The sequence below is a fragment of the Sorex araneus genome, chromosome 5, assembly GCF_027595985.1.
Source record: "Sorex araneus isolate mSorAra2 chromosome 5, mSorAra2.pri, whole genome shotgun sequence".
NCBI lineage: Eukaryota > Metazoa > Chordata > Mammalia > Eulipotyphla > Soricidae > Sorex > Sorex araneus.
In genome coordinates this window covers 139482679-139510216 of record NC_073306.1, presented here as the reverse complement: position 1 = coordinate 139510216, position 27538 = coordinate 139482679, and the positions used below count along the sequence as shown (strand labels likewise).

The 27538-nt window shown below is 65.2% G+C and overlaps 1 protein-coding gene across 1 annotated transcript in view; it reads right to left on the bottom strand.

The window, feature by feature from the left end:
• The window catches only part of CDH4 (cadherin 4), a 69845-nt gene that overhangs the window by 5954 nt on the left and 36353 nt on the right, over nucleotides 1-27538 (bottom strand). The window contains exons 3-10 of the mRNA XM_055137383.1: nucleotides 22285-22508; nucleotides 15194-15364; nucleotides 13560-13715; nucleotides 13149-13293; nucleotides 8720-8892; nucleotides 5645-5782; nucleotides 3006-3191; nucleotides 31-284 (exon numbers count right to left, since the gene is read on the bottom strand). Of these exons, the coding sequence (XP_054993358.1) occupies nucleotides 31-284; nucleotides 3006-3191; nucleotides 5645-5782; nucleotides 8720-8892; nucleotides 13149-13293; nucleotides 13560-13715; nucleotides 15194-15364; nucleotides 22285-22508 (1447 nt within the window). The remainder of the gene's footprint in view (nucleotides 1-30; nucleotides 285-3005; nucleotides 3192-5644; nucleotides 5783-8719; nucleotides 8893-13148; nucleotides 13294-13559; nucleotides 13716-15193; nucleotides 15365-22284; nucleotides 22509-27538) is intronic.

The following is a 27538-nucleotide window of genomic DNA, read 5'->3' as shown; positions in this document are numbered from 1 at the left end:
CCGTGTGTGGGCTGCGTGTGGGGCCCGCACCTCACGGCCTGCTGCAGGAAGCGGTCAGGGTCCGCCGCGGAGAAGGTGGTCAGCAGCGTGCCCGGGCGCGCGCCCTCCTCCAGGCGGACGAGCTTGTGGTTGGATGGGAAATACGGGGCCTCGTTGACGTCCACCACCGTGATGGTGACCCCGGCCGTGGACTGGAAGGACATCTGGATGCCGCTGGCCAAGGGCGCCTGGTTGGACACCATCACTGTCAGCATGAAGGCACGGTTCAGCTCATAGTCCACGGCCTGGGGCGGGAGGGAGAGAGGAAGGGGGAGAGGGAGGGGGAGGGAGGGAGAGAGGGAGAGAGGGAGGGGGAGGGCAGGAGGGAGGGAGGGGGAGGCAAGAGGGAAGGAGGGGGAGGGCAGGAGGGAGGGAGGAAGGGGAGAGGGAGGGGGAGAGGAAGGGGGAGAGGAAGGGGAGAGGGAGGGAGTGGGAGAGGGAGGGAAAAGGAGGGGGAGAGGGAGGGAGGGCAAGAGGGAGGGAGGGGGAGGGCAGGAGGGAGGGAGGAAGGGGAGAGGGAGGGAGCAGGAGGGCAGGAGGGAGGAAGGGGAGAGGGAGGGAGGGTAAGGGCAAGAGGGAGGGAGGGAGAGGGCAGGAGGGAGGGAGGAAGGGGAGATGCGGGGGAGAGGAAGAGGAGAGGGAGGGGGAGAGGGAGGGAGCGGGAGGGGAGGGAGGGAGGAGGAGAGCAGGAGGGAGGGAGGGAGGGAGGGGAAGGAGAGAGAGATTGGAGAGGGCAGGGCATGAGCCCCAGCAAGTCCAGCCCCTGTGGCCCCTCTCCTGGCTTCTGGTGTCCTGCGGGGTTTGGCCAAGGTGCAGTGGCCGGGGCCGGGGGACCTTGTCGGGGGACCCGGCAGAAGGTCTCAGCCTCTTTGGGCCCCCAGCTGGGGTCAGGAAGGCGGCGCCCACTGCGTCTGGCAGCTGCCCCACACGCTGTTCTCGGAGCCCTGGGGCCGGGGGAGGCGCAGGCTGGGGCCCCGGCGGCGGTGGGCGGCTGCTCAGACAAACCCTCCCGCTGGAACCTGAGCCCAAATGCGGGGCCGGGGGCTGGGGCCCGCGACAGGCAGCTGAGGGCCGCACGCCCGCGTCCTGCGCCGGCCGAAACCGCGGGAGCTCTGGGCAGCAGAAGAGGGTTCTGGGGAGCCTGGGGTGGGGCGGCCCGCTGAGCCAAGGCACGTCCCAAAGGCGGGGCCAGTGCCTCTTCGCCCCTTCACGGCCCTGCCTGGAACGCACTCACAATGGCTGGCGTCCTGCAGCCGTGTGGGACACGAAGTCCAGAGAGCACCTTGGGGCAGAGCAGGAGGAGGCGCTGCTGGCCGCGCCTGCCCTAGGCGCCTCGGACGGCAGCTTCTGGGCCTTCTCAGCCGGGAGAACACTGTGGGGCGGCAGCTGGGGCGGGTGTGTGGGAAACGCAGCTTCTGACAACCCAGTCAGCCGTTCCCTCACCCCACACCCCTCCCTCGCTCCGGACGCCAGTGCTCCCGGGCGAGAGCCGCCGAGGCAGACGGGCCGGGGGCAGCTCCCGCCTCGGCCGAGAAGGAAAATCAGGAAACCGCCCGAGAGACAGACCCGGGGCCACGCCTCTGTCCCAAGCCCCAGCCAAAGCACCAGCGAGAGACAGTGTGCGGACCCCCCGCTCCCCGACGGCCCCGAGACGCCGGACGTGGAGATGGAAGCACCTCCCGACACGGCTGGGGAGCTTTGTGCTGTCACACCTGACTCAGTTCCCCTCTGGGACTCGGAGAATCCCACGTCAGAAAGTGGGGGTGGACAGGGCCAGGCAAGGGGACCCTTACATGCTGTGCATGCGCGAGTGTGTCTGCACGTGTGTGTGAGGGTGTGAATGTGTGGGAGCATGCGGCTGAGGGTGTGTGCACATGTGTGAGGCTGATGTGTGTGTGAGTGTACACAGCATGTGTGAATATGCACGTGTGAGGGTACATGTATGTGAAGGTGTGTGTGCATATGTGCATGTGTGGTGTGTACATGTGTGAGGGCGCATGTGTGAGGGTGTGCATGCATGTATGTGAGGGTAAGTGTATGTATGTGCATGTGTGAGGGTGCACATGTGAGGGTGTGTGCACAATGTGAGGGTGTATGTGCATGTCAATCTGCATGTGTGTGAGGGTGCATGTGCATATGTATGTGTACATGTGAGGATATGTGCACATGCGTGAGGGTGTGTGCCTGTGCTAGCGTGTGTGCCTATGTGAGGGCATGTGCCTATGTGAATGTGACTGAGGATGTGTGCTTATATGAGTGTGTGTGCTTGTGTGAGGGCGTGTGCCTGTGTAAGCGTGTGTGCCTGTGTGAGTGTATGTGCTTGTGTGAGGGCGTGTGCCTGTGTGAGCATGTGTGCCTGTGTGAGCGTGTGTGCCTGTGTGAGCGTGTGTGCTGGTGTGAGGGCGTGTGCCTGTGTGTGAGGGTGTGTGCCTGTGTGAGTGTGTGTGCCTGTGTGAGCGTGTGTGCCGGTGTGAGGGCGTGTGCCTGTGTGAGCGTGTGTGCCTGTGTGAGCGTGTGTGCTTGTGTGAGGGTGTGTGCCTGTGTGAGGGCATGTGCCTATGTTAGTATGTGTGCCTGAGGGTGTGTGCTTGTGTGAGGGCATGTGCCTGTGTGAGTGTGTGTGCCTGTGTGAGTGTATGTGCTTGTGTGAGGGCGTGTGCCTGTGTGAGCGTGTGTGCCTGTGTGAGTGTGTGTGCTGGTGTGAGGGCGTGTGCCTGTGTGAGTGTGTGCTGTGTGAGCATGTGTGCCTGTGTTAGCATGTGCCTGTGTGAGGGCATGTACCTGTGTTAGCGTGTGTGCCTGTGCATGTGTGCACGTGTGAGGGTGTGTGCCCATGCTAGCACGTGTGCCTGTGAGGGTGTGTACGTGTGTGCGTGTGAGGATGAGGCGGTCCTGCTGAGGCCCTCAGGGTGTGTGTGCCACGAGCACCATCTCTGCCCCACGTGCCATGGGCGGGCGGCGCCCACCTTCACCACGGTGACCAGGCCCTCGTTGGTGCTGGGGTCCGTGCGCACGCTGAAGTGGCCTGCGGGGTCTCCGCTGATGATGCGGTACACGGCGTTCCAGTTGGGCGAGTGCGGCTGGTCCCGGTCCAGCACAGTGAGGTTCGCCACCACGGCCTCCATGCGGTTCTCGGGGACCTCCCCAGCGAACTGTGGAGGCAGGGAGGGTGTGACAGCCGGGGGCTGCCCGGTGCCTCGGCCTCACCCCCGTGTGCGGAGCTGGGGGTGTCCCCGGGGTCTCTCATTCCTCCAGCTCAGGCCCATCAATGAGCCAATTTCTCGATATGGCCACTGTCCAAGGAAGCCTTGTCCACACACAGGCATGAACAGACGTGCACACACACGTGCACACACAATAAACAAGTATACATGGCAATAGCACTCATGTACACACATGCATGTACACAGTGCACACAGCATCTACAGGCACACTCACATCGAACGCACAATGCACATTCACGCTCACATGCACATGCCAGAGCATTCCTCACACAATGTTCACACATGAATAATGTACATATATGCAGGTACACATACACATACCATATAAGCCATGTGCAGAGAATCCACACACATGTGTATGCAACGTGAACATACATGTGCACATAGCACCACACACTCATTTGCACATACACATACCACTTCCACCATGCACACAATACCACACACCTGCACACATGTGTAGAAATAGCATACACACATACAACATATGCACACACAATACACACTATGCATGCATAATGTACACACATGTACACATACTACACATATATATGCACTACACACAACACCTCACATAGTATATACCATACACACCATGCATATGCATGCACCACACACAGAATACACACATGGGCACTGTTAGACATATCACCGTTACATATACTATGAACACACAAATCCACATATTTAAATAGTGTCCACATATGCACACATCATATATGCATGCACACAGGCGTGCACGTGCACACACACACACACACTCTCTCTCTCTCTCTCTCTCTCTCTCTCTGGTTTCCCTAGGTTTCTCAGGGCATCCCCGGGTGCGTCACAGCCAGTGCAGGTGGACAGGGGACATGCTTGGGGCAGGCCGGGCCGGGACTGTGGGTGCCGCCTCCCACACATGGTGTCCGGGGCTCTGGGGACACCCGACAAGTGGGGGCTCACACCAAGCAACAATCCTCCTGCCCACATGAGGCCAGGCCAGCGCGGGCACCCGCACCCGGCGCTCAGGGCTGAGCCTGGGGAGGGGGGCGAGAGCCTGGCTGCTGGGGTGAACAGAGTCTGCGGGAGGGTTATTCTCACTAGCCCCCCAGCGGGGTGTCTGACCCGCAGAGAGTCGCCCCTGCCCCAGGGCCTCCGTGCAGTGACCTGGGAAAGGAGCGAGTTGCACAGAACGGGGGGCGGGGGGCTGAGACCAGCCCAGAACCCACCATCACCCCATAGACGGCAACCCAGAATCCATGCACACATTGTCCTGGGGCAGAGGGCAGGTGGGCTGGCAGAGGGTTCGAGCCACACAGACCCAAGTAGGCATGGGACTCATGTGCACACATATGTGCACATACATGCACACTCACACATGCACATAAGCAGTGCACACACAATAACACGATACACACCTCACACATGCATGGGACTTGCGTGCACTCATATGTGCACACATGCACACACAAGCAGTGCACACACAGGAATGCCATACACACAGCTCACACATGCATGTGCACACATGCATTCTGCACACGTGCACACACATGCGCACCCCCCACGTGCACGGCAGCCTCTGAGCCCTGCGGCTCCCGGAAGCAGGATCTCGACAGGGAAAGGGACACGTCTTGGGCAGAGCCCACAAAGGCAGCTTCGGCGGATGAGCGGCCCTGGGGTCACACCCACAGGTGCAGGGGGCACTCCTGGCGGGCTTGGGGGCCCTCTGTGGGGCTGGGGATGAGCCGGTGGGGACAGCAAGCAGCTGCCCCCGCCCTGTTCTGACACTGTTCCCGAAGGTCTCGTTCCCACCCGTCCAGCCCTTTGGGAGGGATGAGGGCAGCTGTTCCCAGCATGTGGCTTCCACCCCAGCCTGGCCTGAGACCCCGCGCCCCAACACCTGCCCCCCACACCCCCACTGCCACGTGGCAGAGGCCCCTGTGGCCCTGCCCTCTGCTCCCCCACCCAGCCCTGCAGGCTCATCCCAGGTTGGCACCCGAAGATCACTGACCATCCCCCAGGCCCCGCCCACCTGGCCCCACCCACCAGACCACGCCGCAGTACGGCCCGCCCACCTGGCCCCAGTCAGCCAGCCCCGCCCACCAGGCCCCGCCCACACACCCGGCCCCGCCCACCTAGCCCCAGCCAGCCCCGCCCACCAGGTCACGCCCACCCCAGCCCACCTGGCCTCAGCCAGCCCCGCCCACCCTGCCCCGCCCACCAGGCCCCAGCCAGCCACGCCTACCAGGCCATGCCCACCCCGCCCACCTGGCCCCAGCCAGCCCCGCCCACCAGGCCCCGCCCCAGTACTCCCCCGCCCACCCGACCCCAGCCAGCTAGCCAACCCTGCCCACCAGGCCACGCCCACCCGCCCCCAGCCCTCCTGGTGAGGCCCTCACCGTGCTGGTCGTGAACTCGGGCGGGTTGTCGTTGACGTCGGTCACTGAAATGATGGCTGTGGCAGTGTTGGAGAGGCCGTAGTTCAGGTTGCCCTCCATGTCCGTGGCCTGGATGATGACCGTGTACTGCTGAACTTTCTGGAAGGGGGTGGTCAGCATGTCAGCCTGGGCTGCGTCCCATCCCTCTGCAGCCGCTCCCCTGGCCAGGCCCGCAGCCTTTCCCGGCGGGGCAGGCGTGGCCCAGGGGCCAACTGGCGCCCACGGCCTGGAGTACATTTGCTGCTGCGCCAGAAAAGCTGGGCGCTGTGGGCCCTGCTGAGGCCGGCGCCCTCTGGTCTGGACCCAGGGCCACGCCGAGAGGCAGGTCTCAGGCGAGAGGCCACCTTGTTTCTTCACGGTTCTCAATGACCCGCTGACGGAGGGCCAACTCCAAAGGCGAGAGGCCGCGGTGCAGCCGCTCTCGTGTCTGCGCGGGCTCGCCAGGGACAGAGCCCCGAGGGGCCGCACAGCCTCGCCAGCTCGGCCTCTGGGCTCGGGCGAGCATGCGGGCAGCAGGGCCCTGCCACACCCTGCCTGCGGGGCCCTGGCCGCAGGGGAAGCTGCTGCAGCTCTTGGGGGACCCCAGGGGAGGGACCCCAGGAAAATCCTTCCCAGCACTGAGCTATCACTCGGGACACCGGGGGAGGGCTCAGAATCGGATCAAACCCAGCGAACGGGACCAGCTCTAGGGACAGGTTTCCTCAGAACTGGAAACTGCAGTTGCGTTGGGTCTCATTTTATCACCGTCCACCCTCACCCACCCACCCACTCACCGTCCACCCACCTCCTTCCACACATCCACTTTCAACCCTCCAGTCACACAACCATAGAGCTAGTCACCTATCCACTCACTGTCTATCCACCCACCCACCCCTCCACCCACCCATCCATCCATCCATCCATCCATCCATCCACCCACCCACCCATCAATCCATCCATCTGTCCATCCATCCATCCATCCATCCACCCACCCACCCATCCACTCCCTGCCCACCCATCCATCCGCCCATCCACCCACCCATCCATCCGTCCATCCACCTGTCCATCCATCCGTCCATCCATCCATCCACCCACCCACCCATCCACTCCCTGCCCACCCATTCATCCGTCCATCCACCCACCCATCCATCCGTCCATCCACCTGTCCATCCATCCGTCCATCCATCCATCCACCCACCCACCCATCCACTCCCTGCCCACCCATTCATCCGTCCATCCACCCACCCATCCATCCGTCCATCCACCCGTCCATCCATCCATCCATCCATCCACCCACCCACCCATCCACCCATCCACTCCCTGCCCACCCATTCATCCGTCCATCCACCCACCCATCCATCCGTCCATCCATCCATCCGTCCATCCACCCGTCCATCCATCCATCCATCCATCCATCCACCCACCCACCCATCCACCCATCCACTCCCTGCCCACCCATTCATCCGTCCATCCACCCACCCATCCATCCGTCCATCCACCCGTCCGTCCATCCATCCATCCGTCGATCCACCCGCCCACCCATCCATCCATCCATCCACCCATCCATCCATATTTCACCTATCCATCTACCCACCCATTGGTCCATTCACCCATCCATCCACTTATCCACACTTTATCCATCCATCCATCCATCTATCCGTCCATCCACCCAGTGATATCCACCCATACCCTCACCCACTCACCCGCCCGCCCACCCAGGGAGGAAAGGGCAGCAAGGGATGGAGCTGGCGTGTGTCTGGCCCAGGGCAGTGCCATGCTGGGCTCTGGGCTCGGGGAATCAGGAGATCCCTGTGGCCCCTCCTAGCTGCCCCCTGGCTCTGCCGCTGTCCCAAGTGGGGGCCTGGTGGCTAGAGCACTGTGCAGCGGCTGGGCCCTGCCCCGTGGCCTGAGCTCTCAGGAGCAACAGTGACTCCCTGGGTATCCCTGCACCCTGGGGTGCCCTGTGCCACCAGTGGACAAGAACGCCTCGGACTCCCACTGGCTGGGACCTTGGCCAAAGGAGGGTCACCATGCATGACCGATGACCCATGCATGATGGTGATGTGTGGACAATGGTGCCTGGACAAAGGGATGGTGAAGGAATGCCAGGGGGTGACGGGTGGTGGTGATGGACGGGCGATGTCGACTCACAACGGGGGACAGTGTGCGGACGGGTGAGTGGGGGTGAGAGGGGACCTGCCCAGCGAGTGGCGGGGAGTCAGGTCGCCCACCCAGGCACAGAATGGGCATGCCAAGGCGGGGGGCAGGAAGGAAGCAGGCACGGACTTTACGGGGGTCAAGGTGTGTGTGTGTGTGTGAGGCTGCCCAGCCTTATGTGTGTGTGTGTAGCTGCCCAGGTATGTGTGTATGTGTGCATGTGTAAGGCTGTCCAGGTGTGTGCGCGCGTGTCTGTGAGGCTGTCCAGGTGTGTGTGCGTGTCTGTGAGGCTGTTCAGATGTGTGTGTGTGTGTGTGTGCGTGTCTGTGAGGCTGTCCAGGTGTGTGTGCGCGTGTCTGTGAGGCTGTCCAGGTGTGTGTGCGCGTGTCTGTGAGGCTGTCCAGGTGTGTGTGTGCGTGTCTGTGAGGCTGTCCAGGTGTGTGTGTGTGTGTGTGTGTCTGTGAGGCTGTCCAGGTGTGTGTGTGCGTGTGTGAGGCTGTTCAGGTGTGTGTGCGTGTGTGAGGCTGTCCAGGCGGAGGTCTGGAGGAAGCCTCGTGCTGAGTAGGGATGCCCAAGGGGTCGGCGGGGCCCCTACACCCCTGGCCCAAGCAGGACTGATGCCCACGGGGCCAGGAGACAGGAAAGGCCTGAGGTCAGGGGACTTGGGCCAACAAGCTCAGCTGCAAGGGGCCAGCGACACAGGCCGGGTCTGGGTGCAGCCACCGGCCCTGAGACAGCACCCCGCTCTTGTCGGGGACATGCACAGACACACATGTGCTCACGTGTGCACAGCCCCCAGCACTCAGGCTCAGCAGTGAGTGGCATCGGGGCCGGGCGGGGTCGGCACTGCAGGCCCCTCGCCCCCAGGCCGGGAGTGGCTCTGCCCCTCCCGCCGCTCACCTCGCGGTCCAGGCCTGCGGCCACGGTCACGATGTCGCCCGTCTCGCTGTTGATGGTGAACATGTTCTGCGAGGGGCTCTGCGGGCTCTGCGCCATGATGCGGTACCGCACCATCCCGTTGGCCGTGGTGTCGTCGTCCGCGTCGTTGGCCGTGACGGTCATCACGTAGGTGCCTGCGGGAGAGTCACTCAGGGGCCGCCTGCCACGGGCCCGCACACAAGCTAACATGCCATGGTCACGCGCTCCTGCGTGGGCCGTGGCGTCATGATTCCCCTCCCGCGGGGAGGGCTGGGGCAGACCCCTGCTCTCTCTGCAGCCCGTGGTCTCGCCCGGACCCCCAGGCCCAGGGGGAGAGTCAGAGGAAGCCCCTGGCAGGCACGTGCTCAGAGCAGCCACGCCGCGGCCTCTGCATCCCGTCCCCCCGGCGCCCGTCCCCAGCGGCTCTCACTGCGGGCAGCGGAGGGTCTGGGCGAAGCCTGGGGGTGGGAGGGGCCCGGGCCATGCCAGGAGCAGCACCAGGGCCTGAGGGACCCGCCTGAGCCTTCCGGCAGCCCAGGCTCACAGGGCCCCGAGGCTCGGCCCGACGCCCCTTGGGCCCGGTACCCGCGTCTGCCTGAGCCCTCCGCTCCGAGGACCCGCTTTCTTGGGGCGCTGGCGGGGTGGGGGGCGCCGCCCAGAGCACATGTTGTGCTGAGGCCCCCACGGGGGCGCCCCACGGCCCGGCCCTCTGCCCCCTCCCACTGCCGTGGGTCTCCCACTGTGAGCACTGGGGACGAGTCCGTGCAGGGGCTGCGGGGGGCGGGGCAGCAGGCACCTCCGTGTCCCTCTCCACGCCGTCCTACCCTCGGAGACGCGCCACACACTCGTGCTGCCCCTCTGGGTGTCGGGGGAGGGGCCTACATGGCTGGGTGTCGCTCTGGCAGGACCCCCGGCCCTCCGCACCGACAGCAGCCCCGAGAGGGGCCGGCAGGGCAGTGAGGGCGGGAGTGGACGGCCGGAGAAGCCTGAGAGGCCGCGGGCAGCCGGGGCACCGCCTTCCTCGGCGCCGGCCATCCAGGCTGGTGGGGAGGGCCCCAGGGGCCCTGCGCGGGGCGGGGGCCGAGGTGCAGCCTGTCTTGGGGTCACCCAGCCTCCCGTGGGTGCTGAGACCGGGGGGCAGCGGCCTCCACTGCCATGGATCACCGCCGTGGGCCGGAGAGGGGAGCAGGTGAGCCCGGGCTGAGGCTGGGCGGGAGGCCACCCCACGGCAGGCCGCCCAGAGCATCTCCGAGTGCCAAGGGGCAGCTCCGCTCCGGCCGGTGCCCGCTGTGCCTGTCGGGAGAGGGCCCTCGCGTGCCCGTGGGGGCCCAGGGAAGGAAGTGCAGCCGGGACCCGAGGGCGGGCGGTGGGTGACCCTGGCAAGGACCCGGGCGGGGAGAAGCGTGAGTGAGGAGGTGGGAGCAGAGTGTGGCCGAGGTGATGCGTGACGGGGTCTCACAGCGGCCCCTGGGCGGAGCGGTGGGCACAGGGCCGCCAGGGTGCAAGAGGGGAGCAAAACAGGGCAGAGCCCGAGGGGAGAGGCTGGCAGGAAAATGTCCCAGTACTCGGGCCAGAGAGAGCACAGAGGTGCTGCAGGCTTGCCTGCAGCTGACTCAGGGCCACCCGACACCCACAGGGTCCCCAGGAGTGAGCCCGGAGCACAGAGCTGGGAGTCAGCCCTGAGCACAGAGCCGGGAGTGAGCACTGAGCACAGAGCCAGGAGTGAGCCCCGAGCACAGAGCCGGGAGTGAGCACTGAGCACAGAGCCAGGAGTGAGCCCTGAGCACAGAGTTGGACTGAACCCCGAGCACAGAGCCAGGAGTGAGCACTGAGCACAGAGCCGGGAGTGAGCTCTGAGCACAGAGCTGGGAGTCAGCCCTGAGCACAGAGTCGGGAGTCAGCCCTGAGCACAGAGCCGGGTGTGAGCCCCGAGCACAGAAGTGGGGGGAAGTCGTGAGCACTGCCAGGAGAGGCCAAACCTTCCTCCGTGTTCTGTCCCTGGGGAGTGTCCGCCTGGGCTGGCCCATCCCCCTCCACCTTAGGATGTCTGAGCTCCAGGTGGGAGATTCTGAGCCTCAGATCCGAGGGTCCTGACGAACGCAGAGCGGGTGACGCTGGGGCCGGGTGGGGGCGAGGGCGGCCCGGGCAGCGGGCGGGGGCCGAGAGTGTCTGGAAGGGAAGTGCCTCCTCGCCATCCCGACGCCCTGGACACCAGACGAGGGCCGAGGACTGAGGCTGGGGGTGATGTGGCCCGAGACCAGCGGCTGCGGGACCCGCCCTGGGGGTTGCGAGCTGCCCCCACCCCAGCCCTCAGGCCGGAGCTGCCGAGGGGCCAACACGCGCGGGTGCGTGACCCAGGACGGGCCACGGGTGCCAGGCTGGCCCTGGTGTCCTGCAGGCCCTGCCCCTGCCCGGTGGCGGGCTCCCCCGGGCGCTGCAGCTCACGGAGGGGGACGCGGGCCGAGGGCCAGTGGGGACACAGGAGGAGGGCGGGGCCTGGGGGGCCACACAGGGGCCGGCCCTGCTCAGGCCTCGCCCACAGCTCCAGGGCGGGAACCCTCAGGGCGCAGCAGCCAGTCTGGCGGCCCTGGGGGGCTCAACTGACCCTCCCACCGCGTGGGGCGGGGAGGGGGCGGGTGCGTGTGTGCAGCCGCCACAGCAGGACACGAGTACCGGCCCCCCTCTGAGCCCACGGCAAGGCTGGTGGTGGACTGAGCTGCACCCGCAAGGCCTAGGGCGGGAAGAGGGTCGTCGGCTCCCTGTGGGGGCTTCCCGGGCGGGGCCGGCTGCTGCGGGGACCCCCGTGTCCCCCAGGGCCCTGCCGAGTTGCCGCTGACCGTGTGGCAGGTGAGGGCGCGAGCTGGGGCTGGGCTGGGCTGGTCGGGATTCGTGTCCACATGCGGCCGGGCGCCTTGAAGGATTAATTTCACAAGCCTTAAATTGCAGTTTAATTTGAAAACTAATTCAGCCCCGTAATTGGCTTTCTGCTCAAATCACTGGAGCTAAAGATTTAAATCCTTAATATTCAGGAGACTCTCAAGTGCCCGCACCACCCGGGCACTCGCCCGCAGCGCTAATCTGGGGCACCTCCTCGGGCACCAAAATAAATAAAAGTCTGGGCCCATGAACGGGGGAACCCGCCCGCCCTGCCTTGGCCACGGCTCCCAGCGCCGGGGCGGGGGGACACAGTGTCACACCCCCAGGAGCTCTGCTGGGGGCCTGGCTGCATCCCTGAGGCCGTTCCGGAAGGCGGGGGTCTGCTCTCGGACCCTGGGCCTGCAGGGCGCTGTCCACACGGCTGGTACTGCCCAGCACTGCGGGGCCCGGGCTGGGAGGCCTCCCGGGTGCGCGTGGCGTCTGGGGAGATGCGCCTCTCCCGGAGGCCCCCACCAGCAGGGCAGCTCTGGGCGGTGGGGCCGTGCACGGGGTTGAAGGGGGAGAAAGACACGAGTGGACAGCTGTCCGCGGCCCGGTGGCCGGTGGTAGACAGCAGGACTACAAAGTGCCCGATCAGCCGGAGTGATGCCACCAACACCCGCGGGCCCCCCTGGCCGAGTGACGTCACCGAATCCCCCGGGACCCGGGTGGAACAGGCTTCCGGGCCTGGACCTGTGCCAGGCTGGCGCTGGGCGCTGCCCGTGTGGCCTCAGGGGCCCCTTGTGCCTCCTTTCCTTCGGCCCCGCGCCCGCTGGTCCCCAGTCCTGGCAGGAGCCCTGGTGGCTGCTCCCCACCCCCACCCCACGTGGAACCAGAGTCCTTCCTGCTTCCTGTATGTCAACCCAGGGGCCCCTATGCAGCGGGGGAGGGGCGCCAGAGCCCTGCCCTCACACCCAGGACCCAGCGCCCAGCCCTGGGTTGAAGCCAGACCCCAAGAGGCGGCCTGCTCTAGGTGGTGTATGCTGGGTGCGGGGACCAGCCTGTCATGTCAGTGGGGCGTGGATGTCACGGTTCAGGGTGCACGTCACGGTCTGGGCACACACGTCACGGTCCTGGCACACGCATCATGGTCCAGACACGCATGTCATGTTCCGGCACATGCATCATGGTCATGGCACGTGCATCACAGTCCCAACACGCACATCACGGTCCTGGCACACATGTCACGGTTCTGGCATATGTATCACAGTCCTGACACGCACATCATGGTCCCGGCACACGTCACAGCCCTGGCATATATATCACAGTCCCGACACGCACATCACGGTCCCGGCACACATGTCACGGTTCTGGCATATGTATCACAGTCCCGGCACGCACATCATGGTCCTGGCACACATCTTGGTCCTGACATGCACATCATGGTCCTGGCACGCGCCTCCGTCCCGGCACGCATGTCACGGCCCTGGCATATGTATCATGGTCTCGGCACGCACGTCATGGTCCTGGCACGCAGGGCTGTCGGGCAGCTCACCTGGCTTGGCGCCCTCGTGCACGGAGCCGTTGTAGACGGGGCTGAGGAAGTCGGGCCGGTTGTCGTTCATGTCGATGACATAGATGTACAGGTCGATGGGGTTCTCCACCTTGTTGCCGTTCATGTCCACGGCGTGGGCTCTGAGCTGGAACGGCCCCGCGCCCCATCAGCCGGCTGCCGTGGGGGGCCCAATGGGGGCCCCGGCAGGGGACACACGGGTGCTCTTGTGGGAGTGTCCTGGGACACTGCGGGCCCGGGCGGCCCCTGTCCTGCACCCGCTCGGCCCCGAGCTGGGCTGCCCGCTGCCCGCTGCTCGGCCTGGAGCAGGGGTGGGGTGGCCGGGTCCTGCGGGCTCAGCCGCCACCAGAGCCCAAAGTGCCCAGGGCGGCCCCCCCTTCCGGCCCCACTCACGTGGTAGGACGCCCGCTCCTCACGGTCCATGGGCCGCGTCACGTACATGCGGCCGGACATGGAGTCGATGCTGAAGACCTCCATGGGCGGCTGGTCGGCGCCCACGCCCGTGACGCTGTAGCGGATGGGGATGTCGTTGTCCTTGTCGGACCGGATCTGAGGGGGGAGAGTGTCGGCTGGGGGTCCCGCTTCTTCCACCCCGACTCGGGGCCGCAGCCGGGCTGCAGGGCAGCTGTGCCAGGCACCGGGGCTGTGTGGAGGGAGGAACCCCATCTGCTTCCCACCCGGGGCCCCTGTGAGCGGCTGCTGCCCGTGGCCAGTGCGACCCATCAGCGCTGTCCAGCACGGGGAGTGACCGGCTGGGCCCGGCCGGGCTCCACAGGGCACTGAGCCATCTCGGGCACAGAAGAGGCACCAGCCACTCAGGAGGGCAGGCGGGGGTCCCTGCGCACCGGGCCAGCCCACCTAGGCCTGCCCAGACATAGGGATGGCCCGTGACCACTAGCCCACGGTGCCGGGGGAGGCACGGCCACGGGTGCTGGTCTGCGCTTCCTTCTCTGCCCGAACCCGGTCGCTCACGCATGGGCGGGGAGTGGTGTGTCTCCGAGCTCCGTCTCCGGCGGGACCACGGGCTGCCCCTCCTGCCGCCGTGGCAAGGAGCAGCAGAGCTGCCGGGGATGCGAGTGGGTGGGCTCGGACGGGGTCTGACTCAGGACTCCCCTGGGCACGGCCCGGGAGGCTGGCACACGCGTGTCCTGGCTGCGTCCTGGCTGCTGACTCCAGGCTCAGGGCAGGGCTCAGGGAATGAAGCTTCTCCCTCGTCTCCTCTCAGCCCGGAACTCGGTGACCCGGGGTCACCGGCGTATGTCTAGTATCGCTGCAGCCAGCTCTGCTCTGACACCGCCACATGTGTGTACACGTGTTCACAGGTAGACATGGTGGTGTGCAGGCATGTGCTCACGTGTGTGCATGTACATGGGTTCCCTGGCACATGCATGTACGGGCACACGTGAGCCGCCTGTGGGCACGGACACGTGTTCATAAGTGTCTATGTCCTGAGGAGAGGCTGACACTTCCCTGCGCACAGGATGTGGCCCGCCAGGAGCCTTGTGGGGTTGGGGGCTCAGCCCCCCCAAGGCTCACGGTGCCCCAGGACTGCAGCTCCGAGAGGGGCAGCCTGGGGCCCAGAGAGCTCGGCCGAGCTGCCAGGCTCCTGCCAGGCTCCTGCCCGCTGGGGTCCGGGCGGGCTGGATGTTGGCCTCAGGCCTATGGGCACAGGCGGGCACGTCCTGACTCCCCGAACAGGGGCTGCGCCCGCTCCTGACAGCCCGGCTGGCCCTGTGCCCGCCCAGTGCTCCCGGGACTCTGGTGCTCCCCATGCCCCAGGGCCCCCGGGCCCCGCACCCAGTGCTCCCAAAAGACCCCAATGCTCCCAGACGCCCAAACCTCCACCCATTACCCTGACACCATGGCCAGGCGCCGGCCCCGACACGGCAGAGACAAGTGTGCAGGTGGGGCGGGGGCTCCGGGACCCCTGGAACAGCCCGTGTGGAGCTCGTGGCCGCCCCAGCCTGTCCCCGGCTCCCCCCACGGTGGGCCCACCGCGTGCCGCAGCACCCAGGGGTGGCGCTTACCCGCACCAGCTGCTGGGGGAAGGGCCCCCTCGAGTTCTCGGGCACGTTGATCGGGGGGATGACCCAGTCCCGCTTCTGCCGCCGGAGCCCGCCGGGGCTGTGCTGGGGGGCCCAAGGCAGCAGGGTGTCCCCGGGGGGCTGCGCGCCCGCTGGCTTCTTCCCTCGCAGAGGCTGCGGGGCGGGAGAGAGGCGGGCTGACGCGTCACGGCCGGCAGGGGAGGCCCCGTCCCCTCCGCCACCCCGCGGCCCGGTCGGGAAGCCACAGAGGGAAGGACACGGTGCACTGCGGGGCCGCGGCCGTGGGCTGGAGAGACGGGGCCGGGGCGGGGCGGGCGTGGCACACGGCCGGCCTGGACTCGGCCCTGCAGCGTCCCCAGGTGCCACGGGGTGAGCCCTGAGCTGGGCCAGGAGAGGATCCCCCCAAAGAGAACCAGACGGGGGAGAGTCGCAGAGAAGAAGCCGAAGTCGCCCGCACAGACAGCAAGAGCAGGCGCGGCTGTGACGGGGCTTCCGGAGCCCAGGAGCCGAGCAGAGTCCCGGGGGCAGCCCCAGACACACAGGACACTCGAGGATGGAGCCTCCCGTGGCGTGACCAGGGCCACGCGGACGGGACGGAGGGTCTTCCAGCACAGGCCGCGGCTGAGTGTGGCCGCGCACGTGGCCACCCTGGGCCGGGCCCCCTGGGGAGCCCAGGACAGCCTGTCTGACCCAGCCCAGAGGCGCGGGTGGACGGTGTCCCCGCGGAGTGGCCCCGCACCCCAGGGAGGTACATGTGCCAAACCCTGGGCCTGAGCAGCAGGACAGTCACCAGGCCCCGGGCCCGCGGAGCTCAGCGCAGGCCGTCCCGCCCGCCCATGTCCCGTGTCCCGCTTGTCACTGCGGCTCTGTCGGCTGGCTGGGAGCTCGGGCCTCGAGGCGCCACAGCCACCCGGGGTCGGGGACGGAGCCCAGTGCTCCCGCCCGCCGGCTGGACCCGGCTGCTCCCGCACGGCCCGCACAGACCAGACGGAGCCTGGCGGGAGCCAGTGTCACGCCTGGGGCCACCCCGGCCTGCAGGCGAGGGGCTGGGGCCCGCTGTGGCCCAGCCAGGGCAGGCGAGCACGACCCAGCCAGGGGCCGCCGGGACTCAGCGGCGTGATGACGCGCTGCACGGAGCCTTCCCAGTGCTCAGGTGATGTGCCCGCAGGGCTGCGGCAGGTGCGCGACGGGCCTGGAGAGGACGGGCGCGGGGAGCAGTGCAGCCTGGGGGCGACGAAGGGGACCCAGGCCCAGGCCCCCCGTGCAAGCCAGCCCCCACGTCCCGGGCCACGGCCGCTGTGCTGGGACGCCCCCTGCAGACGGGCGGCCCAGAACCCCCAGCGTCGCAGGGGCCCGGTCCAGGCTGACCCGGCCACCGGTGCCCACACCCGGGCAGGGCCCCGCAGGCGCCTTCTGTGCTCCCTGCACCACGGCAAGAGGAAGGGCCACCGGGGGCCCCGGCTACGGCAGTGCCCGGCAGGGGCCTGGACGGTGCGGCCGTGGCCAGCGGGGGCCTGGACGGTGCGGCCGTGGCCAGCGGGGGCCTGGACGGTGCGGCCGTGCCCAGCAGGGGACTGGATGGTGCGGCAGTTGGTGTTTCCTGCAGCTCCTGGGGAACGGCTGGGCCAGGAGGAGCCTGCGGGCAACCTCTGAACCCTGGGTTCGACTGACCCCTCCTTTTCTTATTCAAGGGCCCGGGCGTGCAGTGCTGCCAGCAAGTCGACCTGTACCCCTGGGCGAGGGCCACAGCAGCCCGATGGTGCCTCAGGCCCCTGATACCCCAACTTGTCGCTGTGCCTCTGGGTGGGCCCCAGCTCCTCGGAAGCTGATTTCTCGTTTCCCGAGAAGTTAAACGTCCAGAGTTAGGCGGGGGCCATGCCCACAGCCCACCCCGGCCCTGCTGGTCAGGCTCGTTCTCGGGCCTTGACTCAGAGACTCGCAAAGAAGACCCAAAGGGAACCAGAAGCTGCAGTGAGCCTCGGGCTGTGCAAGGCTGACCAGACCCAGCCCAGCCCAGGGACACGCCTAGGCCCCGGGGACGGGCTCAGCGGCGGGAAGGAGCACTGCCAGGGGAGCCTGAGCCTCTGGCCTCACAGCTGGGGCAGCAGGGCCCGGCCCCCAGGGCTAAGCCTCCCGCTGGGGGTCACGAGTCTGTGGAGAAGCCCGAGAGGCGGCAGAAGGCGCGGAAGGTCCGTTGGCGCCGACTCCCCTCCCGCCTGCCCAGCTGCGGGCAGCACTTAGGCCGGTTAACGAGGGACGGGCCACTTCCGGCCGGTTTCCATGGCAGCGTGGACCTGTGGATCAAATGTCTCCAACAAACACAACAAAACAACCGAAGCGTCTCTGCTGCCGGACCCGCCCGGCCTCGGCTGGTTCGAAGAGGCACCCAGCACCTAGCACCCTCGTCGGCATCGCTCCTCTGACCGCTCCTGGGCGCTGGGCAAACTCCTGAGGGAGCCACGAAGCGTCTGCGGAAACCGCCCGGCCTGGGGCCAGCTCAGCAGCCAAGTCATGCATGTCGTGTGCACGCGTGTGCAAGCATGTACATGCTTCGCCACCATACACTGAAGCCCGTCTCCTCCCGTCCCGGGCCGCAGGGCCCCACCCACTGGCTCTCCGCACATGGCCACATTCGGGGCTAACTTGGGGGGCTGCATCTGGGGGCTGCGCGCCCCCCCTGGTCTCCAGTGTCTCTCCAGAAACCGGACTCGGAGCTTGCTCTCGAGCACCGGGAAACTGCCCAGTAAGAAACAGAATTTCCTGTGGTTTTATGGGAAAAACCACCGTAGCTAAAGGAGTTAAATCCAGCCAGTCCGGCCGGTGTAGGATAACATGGGGTTTGTCCTTTTATCCTTGCCTTAGGGAACATAGTTTACCTTAAAGCAATGTCCTTTCTGTATGGACACAGGAAGACAATATTGTGCTTGTAACTTGGGAGTTGATTGATTCCAATAATATTTACTCCTGGGCATCTGCTTTCCTAGCACCCCAAAAGCAGGATCCTGACGAGGGACAGGACGGATCCAGGGCAAGCGGTGAGTTATGTGCTACCCTGGCATCGAAATGGGCCAGGCCAAAGCAGTGCCACAATACTCAACTATAAGTTGAGGGCATGATCATGGACAATGCTGTCATGATCCAAAAGTAACGAGATGAGATTAGGATCCTGCTGGGGTTAGGAAGATTAACCTGGCCTGAGGACTGTGGTCTGGAGATGCCCTCAGGAAAAAACAAACTTTATATCTCTTACTGTGCCCATACAGAATGACATTTCTAGAAATATTAGAAGTAGATTTACTATAACTATTTAAGTAGATTACTAGCTCACACCCTGATACACCCTTGTTTGGACCCCCACCCTTGAGTGGATCTTCTTAGATGAGATTTCCTTAGATGAGATTTTGTTAATCTCCTCGAGAAATAGTCTTACCCTTCTTTGTTGATTTGTTGATGTTAAACTCACCTTTGTGTCACCACCCTATGTAATTTGCTATATAAACTAAGACTGTGGGGCACTGAGGGGAGATAGAAGAGACGGGAAAGGAGAAAGAAGACAAGGGAGACAGAGGAAGAAGGAGACAGAAGAAGAAGACAGAGGAAGAAGACAGAAGACACAGAGAGGCAGAGACAGAGAGGCAGACACAGAGAGACAGGCGCAGAGAGACAGACGCAGAGAGACAGACGCAGAGAGCACAGTGGCACACACATAAGCAGAGCACAAAGTGAAAGAAGTGAGAGCGAGCAGGACAGAAAGGGGAATATTAGAAGATCCAGAGAGAGATCGAGAACGGAGAGAGAAGCAGAGAGAGAGACGGGAGTGTATAGAGAGGAGATTGGAATAAACTGCGATCGAGACCAACCAACTTGCTTCCGTTCCTTCCTTCGCCTGCCTCATCATCACCATCAACCTCCTCGGGGTGGGGAAGCGGCGCGAGACTACCAAACGCAGACAGCGGGAGAGGTAGAGCCCCGCTGGGCCCTCTTCTCTTTTTGTGTTTTTACACAGGCCGGGACGCCTTTCTCTGGGCTGTCGGGTGGTGCCGGGCGGCTGGTCCCGCGGGGCGTTGGCGGGAACACAGCTGCGGGGCCTGTGGCCGTGCTCCTGGGGGGCGGCCGGGAGTGAGGGCCCTGGGAGCCTGCACGGGGGCGGGATGGGGCCAGCAGCAGAGGGCCCACGGGACGCCCCCGTCTGTGTCGTGACCAGCCCACACTGCCACGGCATCTTCAGAAACAAGGTCTGCCTGAACCACGGGCCAGGCGACACGCACACACTCATGTACACACACACGCGTGTACACACACGCATGTACACACGCACACGTGCACAGAGCGGCAGGGCCCAAGGAGAGGCCCCGGCAGACCTGGGCCTGCCTCAGGAGCAGCGGCGGGCTCAGGGCCGACAGGCGAAGGGGGACGAGCCAGCCAGGGGCATCCTCACCCAGCGCTGCCTCTGCGGGGGCCCAGCCCAGTGGGCAGCTGCCCATGGCTGTGAGGGGGCAGTGGGCATGGACAGCGCAGGGGGGACAAGAGAGCAGCCCCTGCTGGACCTGCCCCCCGTCCCGCCTCCCTCCCCCACATCCCTCCCTCTACCGGCTCATCCCTCGGCCTCAGCCTCCAGCTGGCCCCAGCCCCTCCCTGTCCCCACCACCCCCAGCCTGATGGCCCAGGGCGGACATGCAGGATGGGGACTCGCATGGAGCAACAGCAGGGAGGGGGGGTACTGAGGGGCAGTGGCTGGTGCAGGGCAGCGGGGGTCATGGTGAGGGGTCAGTGGGGGGTCAGTGGTGAGGGGTCAGTGGTAAGGGGTCAGTGGCGGGTCAGTGAGGGGTCAGTGGCGGGTCAGTGGGGGGTCAGTGAGGGGTCAGTGGCGGGTCAGTGGGGGGTCAGTGAGGGGTCAGTGGCGGGTCAGTGAGGGGTCAGTGAGGGGTCAGTGGCGGGGCCTGGCAGGTGCACAGCAGCGGTGGGCCCCTGGCGCCTGCCCCGTGTGGCTCTGGCAGGGCCCACGGGAAGCCGGGCCTGAGGCTCTCGGGGACGCAGCAGCTCCCGTCACGGCCACACGGCCCTCCCAGGGGGCCAGAACAGAGACCCCGGCAGGCCCATGCAGGGGCTCAGGAGCTTCTGCCCACAGAGCCGGTGGCCTTCAGGGCAGTGACGCCCACGGCTGTGCCTGACCGTGCAGCCGGCTGGGGTGGGGCGTCATCTGCGCTGAGTGACTGGCTCCCGCTCTCCTGCGAGACGCACAGGGGATTCTGGCCCAGCCGCTGGCACTGGGGGGCCGGCCTGGAGGCCGAGGAGGCGGGGCGGGGCTCGGGCCTCTGCTCACGTCGGGCAGGCCGTCGCGGACCGTCGCAGTGGGGGGGCACTGGTCGCCCTGGGCCCACTACGCGGCTGCCCGCGGATGCCTCCCCTGCACCTCCCCCCGACTCGGCTGCCTGCTTTCTGCTCCCCTCCCCTGCCTTCACGTCCCTTCCTGATGCTGTGTGTGGTCATGGCTTCCCACGCCAACCAGGCATGACGGGCACAGAAGGCCCGATGCCCCAGGACCCTGGCTGCCACTTTACTTCTCAGCTGGTCTCCTCTACCGAGTATGATCCCCCCGCCCCGCCTCCCCCGCCCCGCGTTAGCCCCACCCACAGGCGGCTCCTCTCCCCAGTGCGCAGGGGAAGGGGGATCGGGAAGGCCCCCTCGAGTGCAGCCGTCGAGAATTCGAGACGAGTATATATCCCAGTGTGTCCTCGGCTGCAGAGCGTCCACAGAGGGACACACGTCAGACAGCAGCAGACAGGAGGCGTGTGCACGGCTGAGCCTGAGTGTGCGTGAGCTGAGAAATGTATGTGCATGTGCGTATATGTGTGTACATGTGCATGTGCAAGGGCTAAGACTGAGTGTATGCATGCATATGTGTATATCTGCGTGTGCATGCACATGTATGCATGTGTATCTGCATGTGTGTACATGGTACATGTATGCATGTGCGCATATGCATGTGTATGTTGGTGTGTATGCTTGTGTATGTATGTGTGCATGTGTCTGCACATGTATGTACATGTCTGTGTGTGCATGCATGTGTCTGTGTATGCATGTGTGTCTGTGTAGGCATGTGCACATGCATGTGTGCATTCATATGTGTGTATGTGTGTATACATGTGTGCTCACACATGTCTGTGCATGTGTGCACACGTGTTCATATGTGTGCGTGTGTTCACATGGGCTGGCTGCATTCTGAGCTGGTCGGGGTCAGAGCAGCAGTACGGGCTCTATTGTGGCTGCCCTTGGGCACAGTGCTCTCCCGGCATCTTTCTGGGAGCTCCATGTCTACCACCAGAAGAGGCCCCTGCATGGGACAAGGGTCTGGCTGCCCCCGGGTGGCTGGTCCTGTCCATGGGGCCCTGGGCCTGCGTCTCCTGTGGGCTCTCTGGGTTCCCTTCCTGCTCACACTGAAGGGGCCGACTGACCCCAGAGCACCACGTCTCTCTCCTGCCCGGAAGCACCTCGATTTGTTTAGGACGAGACACAGCGGCCCATTCCCCAAGGTTGGGCCTTGGGGCACCTGCTGTGCAGATGCTCCAGGAGAAGGAGTGGGGGGGGCCTCTCCTCTGTGGCTCACAGAGCCCCTCCGCCACGGGAGCCCCGGGAGCCGGTGAGGGTCCGAGCCCTTGGCCGTGGGAGCCCCGGGAGCTGGTGAGGGTCCGACCCCTCGGCCGCGGGGGCTGGTGAGGGTCTGACCCTTGGCCGAGGGGGCTGGTGAGGGTCCGACCCCTCGGCTGCGGGGGCTGGTGAGGGCCTGACCCTCAGCCGCGGGAGCTCCTGAATAGTGAGAGCTGAGCCCTTTAGCCCTGGGCCTGTCCCGGGGCCTTGGGGAACAGGCTGCACCCTGCTCTGGCCAGCAGCCCACGTGCTTGACGGCCCGAGCTCCCCGCGCCCACGCCCGCCGGTGCTGCCCTGCGGCTGAGGTGGGGTCGGGATCGTGAACGCCCCCTCCTGCTCGCTTCCTGCTTCCCGCCCGCAGGAGCCGGGGGAGGGGGGGGTGGGCTGTGCGGGCAGAGGGCAGGGCCTCTTGCAGCCAGGCCTACCTTGTGTCCGGGGCGTGTCGAGGGGGCGGCCACCAGCAGCCGCACCACCGTGTCCCAGCGCTGGGCTGTCAGGAAGTCCCAGGCCGTCACGGTGAACACCACCTGCCCGGAGGGGACCCGCAGCTCCCGGGCCGCGAAGACCGTCCCGTCCGTCCCGACCTTGAAGTCCTCGCTGCTGGTCTCATACTGCGTCCCCGCGGGCCCCGAGCAGCTGCTGAACTTGACTGCAAGAGAAGGGCCCAGGGTCAGCACGGCTGTGGTGGCGTCCCTGCGGAGTGCCCGGACGGCAGGGCTGCGGGCAGTGCCAGCGTCTCCTGCCGTGTGGCTGCTCCCTGCACCGGCCCTCGAGCTCAGCTGGGCTGCAGCTGGCAGGCTCGCTGCATGCCTCAGGCTCCACACGGCCACCAGGCGGGTCCACGAGCAGTGCTGGCAAGCTCGACCCCCAGCCCCGAGCACCGGACCAGGACCACTCCAGGACCGGGGAGTGGCTCCCCAGAAACAGAGCAACACAAGCCCGAGCCCTCTCCAGCTGTGCCCGGGGCTTCAGGGAGCTCGCAGTGAGCCCCCCGAGTGGCCGTGACCCCGACAAGCCCAGGGAGGTGGTGTCCCGGCCGCCTGGGTCTTGCTCAGCCACAGCAACACAGACCGACACCCGCAGCCCCGGGCCGAGGCCAAGAGGCGTCAAGGTGCCTTCCGGGAGGCTGCAGTGCCAAGACTTGGCAGCCCCCGGCAGCACAGGCAGGCACGAGGCTCTGCTCCGGAACGTTCCACAGGTGTTCGGCGCCCCACGAGGCCTCCCTGGGCTCAGCGGAGATGGCGGGCGGGACCGCGGGTGTCTGACTCAGCTGCTGCCGACACCGTGAGCTGCGGGGTCCTGGCGACCGCGCCCCGCCCGCTGACACACACGGCGGACAGTCGCCCCGTGTGTGTAGAAGCGCGGGTCTCGGCAGGTACGGGGAGGGGCTTCTCAGGCGGTCTCCGTCACGGCGCGCAGGGCGTGGTCACTGCCTATTCTGGGCGCCGAGGAAGCGCCTCCTGGCCGCGAGCACGTGTGCGGCTCACCTGCCGCTGTCGTGCCAGACACCGGGGCAGTCCGTGCGTGGGGCCGGCTGGGGGCCCCCTGGTCCACGCGGCCCGGGGCCAGGGGCTGTGGCCGTTTCCGGGGGAGAGAAAGTTCCGGAACCTGCAGCAACGCGGGCGGGAGGCAGCTTGGACACCGAGTCCTGGACCATGGAGTCGTGGAGGCCCCAGGCACAGCACAGATGGATCTGGGTTCGACCCCGGAGCCCCACCAGGAGCGACTCCTGAGCACAGCGGGTGGGGCCCCCAGCCCCCCACCCAGACCAACCCCTGAGCCTCGGGCCCTGGGGGCGGGCGCAGCACAGCACAGCAGGCAGTGACCACGGTGACCCCGGGTCCAGGGTGGGCCTGGCCCTTCCGGAGTCCTCCTGTCTGTCCTGCTGACACAGAGGGCTGCCCCCAGGACAGGGTGGCCCAATGGCCAGAGGGCGTGGGGGGCCACGCAAGGACTGTGAGGTGCCCCACCCTGAAGATGGGGGGAGAGCAGAGAGAGAACGCAGAGCTGTATGTGCAGTGGGAGGGTGCAGAGGTGAGTACAGGAGTGTATGTGCAGGGGTGAATATAGGGGTGTGTGCACAGGAGTGTGTAGGGGGTGAGTGTGCAGGGATGTATGTGCAGGGGTGAGTGTAGGGGTGTGTGTGCAGGGGTGAGTGTAAGGGTGTGTGCAGGAGGTGAGTACAGGGTGTGCAGGGGTGACTATAAGGTTGTGTGCAGGGGTGAGTGTAGGGGTGTATGTGCAGGGTATGCGTGCAGGGGTGAGCATAGGGGTATGGTGTGGGGTGAATGTAAGGGTGTGTGCAGGGGTGAGCATAGGGGCGTGCGTGCAGGGGTGAATGTAAGGGTGTATGCAGGAGGTGAGTGTAGGGTGTGTGTGCAGGGGTGAGCGTAGGGATGACTGTAAGGGTATGTGCAGGGGGTGAGTATAGGGGTGTGTGTGCAGGGGTGACTATAAGGGTGTATGCAGGAGGTGAATGTAGGGGTGAGTGTGGGGGTGCGTGCAGGGTGAGTGCAGGAAGGGCAGCTGAAGAGAGCCTGGAGCTCTGAGACAGGGCAAAGAAGCCAAGGGACGTGGTGAGAACTTGGAAGGACTGAGAGAAACGAACAGCCAGAGAGTGTGGGTGAGGGCAGGAGGGACGATGGGAGGATCGTCAGTGACCCTGGGGACAGGAGGAGCTTGATGAAGGACGACGAGGTGAAGGGCCCCAGAGAGGAACCTCACGGGGCTGGGGAGCACAGGACCCCAGAGACAGCCGAGACCTGCACACACCCCTACACTCACCCCTGCACACACTCCTACAGTCACCCCTGCACACACCCCCTACACTCACCCCTGCACACACCCTTACAGTCACCCCTGCATACACCCTTACAGTCACCCCTGCACACACACTCCTACACTCACCGCTGCACACACCCTTACAGTCACCCCTGCACACACACCCCTATACTGACCCCTACACTCACCCCTGCACACACTCTACATTCACCCCTGCACACACCCCTACACTCAACCCTGCACAGACCCCTATACTCACCCCTGCACACACCCTTACAGTCCCAGAGGAAACTGCCCCCAACAAAACTCCCAAACACGTTGAGTCCAGAATGGCAGAAGCCAAAGACAGGGACAGAACAGGGGAGCGGCGGGTGGGGGAAGAGGCCATCAGACGCGCACAGCTGCAGATGTGATCCGTGGGGCCGGAGGGCACGGAGGGAGAGAGCAGACTCAGGACAGGCGGCCACCAGGGACGCTCCGTCCAGCCAGACTGTCGCCCGGCCTTGAGGTGAGTGAGAAGCCCACAGGCAGGCGGCGGCCTGGGCACCCACCGCCTTGAGGGCAGCCTCGTTAGTGGCGCTGAAGGAGCACTTTGGCTGAGTCGCCTGACTCCCGGGACCCAGGAAGGAAGGGCGATGCCCCTGCCCCCACAGGGCCCGTCACGGTCCTTCTCCTCACCACGCAGCTGCCTCAGCACCGTCCCAACACAGTGCTTCGGAGCGGAGACCAACGTTCCCTCTGAAGGCAAACGTTTACACCTTCACAGGCTGCTCAGACTTTCCCTCAGACCTTTAAAACTTCCCTCTTCCCACACTTACTAAATCGTCTACCTGCAGGTTTGCCTGTTTCATGTCAGCCTAAAATACAGGAGCACACAACGGTTCGGACTATTAATTCATACCAGAATCACAAACATGCAGTGCTTGAAAGAACTCTGCCACTTCTCTCTGATTGACCATTTCCTGGGGTGTCAGGAGTTTAGCTTTGCCCTGCATGTGCACGGAGCCCCTGCCGCAGTAACGCTCTCGGGCGCGAATATAAAAAGCCACGGTGAGGAGCAGCAAGCGGCAAACACTTTGGCACTGGGGACCTGGTCTGCAGAGCTGAGCTGGGGGCGGGGGCTGGGACACTGGCGGGGGGGGGGCGGCCGGTGGGGGTGCTGGAACCACGTGTTCGGAAAGTGTGGTTAAGGGTTTAACGAATCCTGGCCTTTGAGAGAAACCCCAGAGCCCCAGCAGGTGCAGGATCCCCAGACAGTGCTCAGCTGTTAGAGGGGAAAAGGTAGGGAGAAAAAGAAGTGTGTGCATGCCTGTGTGCATCCGTATGCATGCATGTGCACACACGTGTGCACGTGTATCTCTGTGTATGCATGCATGTGTGTACACATCTGTGCCTGTGTTTGCATGCGTGTGCGCGCACAAGACAGACACAAAGTCAGGGAAGACTCGGCGTGGCCCTTCACCCCACTTGGTCTTTCTCTATGCACGTGGCCCCACATGTGCCCGGCACCCCAGCTGCAGACTCTGTTTCCCTCGACTTGCTGCTACGATGCCTCGGGCCGCCTGCTCCTCCAGCCTCCTCCCCAGGACCCCGCCGCCGACCCCCTTCTCGCCCCCGAGCACCCTGAGGATGGGAGCTGTGGGTACATCAACCCCCCCCACCAGCTGCCAAGACCCTATATGTCTCCGACTGCCTCCCGGGGCCGGGGACCAGAGTACAAGGGCTCCGCCCGAGGACAGCTCAGCGCCCACCTGCCCCACCCCTGCAGACAGCCCGGCAGTCTCCCACTAAGGATGCTCCCAGGCTCGCAGACACGCCTTCACACGTGGACATGCACAGACGTGGGTGCACACACGTGTCTGCACGACACTCCCGGCTGGCCACAGCCCCGCTGCTGTGGCCGGTCCCGGGGCAGCATCTCGGAGGGAAGGCCCTGGCCCTGCCCACCAGGGTCTGCCTCGGCCCCAGGGCACCCCAAAGGGACCACCCGGGGCTCAGCGTGGGGCGTGGGGGAGTGGACTGGGAGAGGCCAGGGTGGGAGCGGGGGTCCGGCCGCTGGGGCACATGTAGGCGGGGCCTCGGGCACATGGGGGGGCGCGGGGGTCACGTGGCCACTGTGACATTCTATCCACAGAAGAAGGAATGTCGGCACGTGTGCCCGTGTGGCTGTGCTGCATGCGTGAACAGAGCTGCCCGTGCGCGGGAATGTGCGGACCAAGGGGATCCCTCGAAACACGAGACGCCGAGCCCCGCCCGGACCAGGGCAGCTCCACGCCAGCCGCCTCTGGGCAGGAGGGAGGCGGGGACACGGGAGGTGGGACACTGCAGGCTGGAAACAACCGTATCGTGAGCAGCCTGGTGAATCACGGCAAAGTCAAGACAATGAAAAACACCAAAAGTGCGTGAGGCGCAGGGGGGCGCTGGGCTTCCTGCCTCATGGCCCCGCACAGGGTCAGGCCTCGGGGCACAGACACGGCGCCTGAGCACTGCACAGGAGCACCGCACATGCAGCAGCAATTCCTCTCCTGGCGACACTGACAGGTGACAAAGATCTCACGGTAACGGTGACAAGTGTCCTCAGACAGATGGCCACATCTGAGGGAGACAGGTGACGCAGGCTTGTACTGTGACAGTGTGTCCTGATGGGTGACTGTCCCATGACTGGACAAGGTGTCTGATGTGACAATTGTGTCATGATGGTGACAATGTGTCTTGTGATGGGTGATTGACTCACGATGGTGACAGTGTGTCTTGTGATGACAAGTGACTCAGGATGGTGACAATGTGTCTTGTGAGGGTGACTGTCTCACGATGATGACAATGTGTCTTGTGATGGGCGATGGCTCACGATGGTGACAATGTGTCTTGTGATGACAAGTGTCTGTCTCAGGACGGTGA